We start from the raw sequence: 4,266 nt of genomic DNA, 5'->3' as shown, positions 1-4,266 counted from the left end.
TGTGTGTGTGTGTGTGTGTGTGTGTGTGTGTGTGTGTGTGTGTGTGTGTGTGTGTGTGTGTGTGTGTGTGTGTGTGTGTGTGTGTGTGTGTGTGTGTGTGTGTGTCTGTGTGTGTGTGTGTCTGTGTGTGTGTGTGTGTGTGTGTGTGTGTGTGTGTGTGTGTGTGTGTGTGTGTGTGCGCGCGCGCGCTTGTGGTTTTATATTTATTTATTTTTTGTTTTGAAATGTAAGTTGGAACATCCTCATTGGCATTTATAGGTCTATTATGATTACAAATTTGTGTTATTTCTTCTGCAGGTCCAGCATTTTAACAGGACAGTATGTACACAACCACATGGCCATTAATAACTCGCTAAGTGGCCAGTGCAGTGGTACGAGGTGGCAGGTTGGTACCAATGATTTTGTATCGCAGGGTCTGGTCCTGTAGGGACAGCAAGATATAGGTTGAGAGAGTTCAAATTGAGTTACGAGAAATGAGTATTTATTGAGACCAAGTTTTTAAGGGTACCCAAATATAATAGGAGGAAGGGTTGGCACAGAAAAAAAACAAATTATTTTCTTTGTGTGCACAGCAGGTCTGGATGCTAGTAATAAATTTAATATCCAGGTGTATCATGAGAAATGCAAAATTTCAGTTGATGGTTTTATTTGGGTGATTTTTTTTTTACTTAAACAGTTGTTTAAAAAAAAACTCATTTTGTTGGCACCATATTGAAGGTCATGCATTTTGTTTTCTGCATTTTCTCATACATTGCAAAAATACATTTAGGTGGTAAATATGTAGGATTTTTTCCAAGGAGGTCTGTCTCTTCTCTTTGGGTATCCATAAAAACTTAGACTCAAAACAGACTCATTTGCTTCAAAAGTACATCAAGAAATGCACAGTATGTTAGAGATATGGTGTACATTGAATTTGTTAAGCAAAATGCATGTGTTTGTTAACTTTATGTTTATATGTCTTTGTGGAAAGACATTTCTTAAGATGTAATATTTGTTCAGTTTTTGAAGTAGTCTGATCCAGTGTGTTAGCTTTATGAAACTTTCTAGATTGTTGTTGATTTTGCTTTAATTTTCATTGATATCATAAGTTGCCATTCATAGTGATATGATGTACTCTGTTAAAAGAGTACCATTTTAAGCCTGAGTCCATTTCAAATCATCTTAATGGACTGAAAAGAAAGAGGAATATTTTCCTATTACTACATAGGTGTTTGAATCTTTTTTAAGCCTACTCCTTTTTTTAGGCTGGGCCTGAAAAGAAAACCATGGCAGCACACCTCCACAAGTATGGCTATGAGACATTCTTCGCAGGTAAATATTTAAATCAATATGGCCACAAGAAGGTTGGAGGAGTAAAGCATGTCCCCCCAGGGTGGGATTGGTGGATCGGATTGAAGGGTAACTCTCGTTACTACAACTACACGCTCTCAGTCAATGGAGTGGCTGAGGAGCACGGGAATGACCCCGACAAGGACTACCTCACAAAGGTAATAAGCGAGAGGGCCCTCGAGTTCCTGCACAAATCATCGTTCGAGAAGCCCTTCTTCATGATGCTGTCAGTGCCATCTGCACATGCACCCTTCACTCCTGAGCCCAAGTATGCTGGCAATTTTTCCTCCCTGAAAGCACCTAGGACAGAGAACTTCAACATCAAGGCAGGTGAGGGTAAACACTGGCTGATGCGGCAGGGTGTCCAGCCTCTCCCAGACGAAGTTGTTGACAAAGTGGACGACGTCTTCAGGAACAGACTCAGGACGTTGCTCACAGTAGATGACATGGTGAGGGATGTTGTAGAATACCTAGAAGCTGCAGATGAGCTGAAAAATACTTATTTAATCTTCACTTCTGATAATGGATATCACTTGGGACAGTTTTCACAGCCCCTGGACAAAAGGGAACCATACGAGACTGATATCCGTGTACCTTTTGCAATTCGAGGCCCTTACATACCCTCGGGAATGGTCAGCACTTTCCCAACTACTAATATAGACCTTGCACCAACAATCCTGGACTTAGCTAGGATACCGATACCCAAGTATATGGACGGCATTTCACTCAAGTCAGAAATAACTAAAAGGAAGTCTTCAGGTGTTCACCTTGTGCAGAATGACATTAGTGTATCAGATGAAGATTTGCTCAAGGGGGAGTACCAGATCCCAGGTTATCCTCAGGTAAGAAGAACCATGTTAGTGGAACACTCTGGGGAAGGCGTGGAAAACAACAAAGGGTGCGAGTTCATGGGCTCTGGGCTATCTGGTTGTAATCCCAACTTTGCCTGTAAGTGTGAGGACTCATGGAACAACACCTATTCCTGTTTAAGACAAGTAAGCAGAGAGGAAAATTTTCTGTATTGCAAATGGGAAGACGGCGAATCATTTCAAGAGATGTATGACCTGAGGAGCGATCCTCAGCAACTGAACAATACTGTTGGGACAATAAAGAGAGATGTACACAAGAAGTTGAATAATCTGCTTCGCAATTTAAAGCGATGCAGAGGGGTGAGGTGTGCAGAACTGTCTAGTTTTGTTATTTAGCATTATTAAATTGTATAGTGTAAATTTATTTTTTAAATATGGAGTATTGTGATATGTATGTTTCTAACCCAGTGAAATAGAATAACCCTGGAAATGCCATCCTTATCTAATAGTAGATTTTGTTTTTCAGTTGGAAAAAGGAATTCCAATTTTCCGTATTTTCTCTTGTAAATTGACTATCATTGAAGTGTTAACGTAAAGTAAATGGGTTTAAAGGATATGTTGAATTAGGGACAAGGTTGAGGGGTGTCATGACACAGACAAGAAAATCACTTCCATTTCAACTTGTTTTGACACTGCAAGTTGTATGATAAAAATTTGTCAGGGTCAAAAGCCTCCTGTGATATTAGAGGTTAAGTTTACTCATTGCTTCAACTAATAATTAACGGTGATTCAAGGAAGATTCAAGGAAAATTCACGTACGTGTATTGTTTGCACTGACGGGGAATGGAATCCAGTCCATCCCGTTGCCATGATACAGAGCAGCATGTTGTATATTACAACGCATTACTAAATAACTAAAAGTAAGTGTAGATAGAACATGAGATATTTTTGTAATTCCACTTAGTATTTGTTTTTTTCTTAGTTGTTGCGAAGACATAAAGGTGGAAATGAATCTAAAGGTGATATAAATAGGATCCTTTCTCAAGTGTTCATTTTCTTGCTGAGATGGATATCAGTATTATCTCTTATCATCTTTATTCAGCCTTCAATCATCGCAGATATATAGCCACTTTCTGAGAAGGCAGTAGTATTGTAGGTTTGAATTTCCGAATTGGCAGAGAATATTCAGAATGGGAGAAAGGTTTTATTTTTTTTTAATAAGATAGTCCTTGGGAGTAAAAGAAGAAAAAATGGAAAGAATTAGTGTGCAATTTTTAGTGATGAATTGTCTTCCTCAGAAGTCTTCCAGCTTTATTTTGATAATAAAATCAGGATTGGAAATCAAGGTAGTTAAGATTATATATACTTTTTAACTCCATTTTGTTTTTTATATCTCTGCTGAATGTACTTTTATTTGTATATATCCATTGCAGCATTGTTATTATTGCATACATTAGGCTATAAGTATGTTTGTTACTTGATTACAGTTATATGTTGTCAATTGAAGGAAAAGTGCAGCTGAAAGAGACAGCAACATGTGTAGCTTGAGCTTGAGAGAGTCAGTCAGGTTTTATAATGAGGCGGTGGATTCTATACATTTTATTCAGTCTGCTTGAACATTTGAATTAAGTCAAGTATTGTGCCATGACTTCAAATCTTTATTCTCTGTATGGATTCAGTAATCATTTGTTTTTGATGTTATTTGTATGGATAATCCTGGGTATTTATTAGGATTACCATTCGCCAAAATGAATTTATGAATTATTACCTTGAGCATCAAAAATGGTCTTATATTTGCGTTGAGATTTTGTCGGTGCTATTTTATTCAGAAGGTTGTTTCAAGGAAGTTCTTTTGAGAGATCATTATTTTTTTGAACTTGAGATGTCAATAAATTATTCCTTGTTTGAAATTCTTTGATGTTATTATCCTAAAATACCTATATATTTTGATTTAGAAAGAACAAGGTATTTATGTTATGTGCCTTAAGCCAATGAGGCTGAGGACATATTCTGTCCACTATGGTTTTGTTTTATTATTATTTTTTAAACAAAATTGGTGTCATAGGTGCATAGTTGTCAAAGAATCAATTGGTATATATGCCTGACCTCACCTGTTTACCCAGTTCCT

At 37.4% G+C, this 4,266-nt stretch overlaps 1 protein-coding gene across 4 annotated transcripts in view; it reads left to right on the top strand.

The window, feature by feature from the left end:
* LOC122265775 (N-acetylglucosamine-6-sulfatase) overlaps window positions 1-4,048 on the top strand; it is a 10,729-nt gene extending 6,681 nt beyond the window's left edge. For all 4 annotated transcript variants that reach the window (XM_043035199.2, XM_043035200.2, XM_086554282.1 and 1 more), the window contains exons 4-5: window positions 298-385; window positions 1,245-4,048. In XM_043035199.2, the coding sequence (XP_042891133.1) occupies window positions 298-385; window positions 1,245-2,534 (1,378 nt within the window). In that variant the 3' untranslated portion in view covers window positions 2,535-4,048. The remainder of the gene's footprint in view (window positions 1-297; window positions 386-1,244) is intronic.
* Window positions 4,049-4,266: the final 218 nt, after the last annotated feature.

Source organism: Penaeus japonicus, unplaced genomic scaffold (assembly GCF_977035675.1).
Source record: "Penaeus japonicus unplaced genomic scaffold, GWHDUDI00000001_assembly GWHDUDI00000029, whole genome shotgun sequence".
Lineage (NCBI taxonomy): Eukaryota > Metazoa > Arthropoda > Malacostraca > Decapoda > Penaeidae > Penaeus > Penaeus japonicus.
This window is presented reverse-complemented; position numbering and strand designations above follow the sequence as displayed.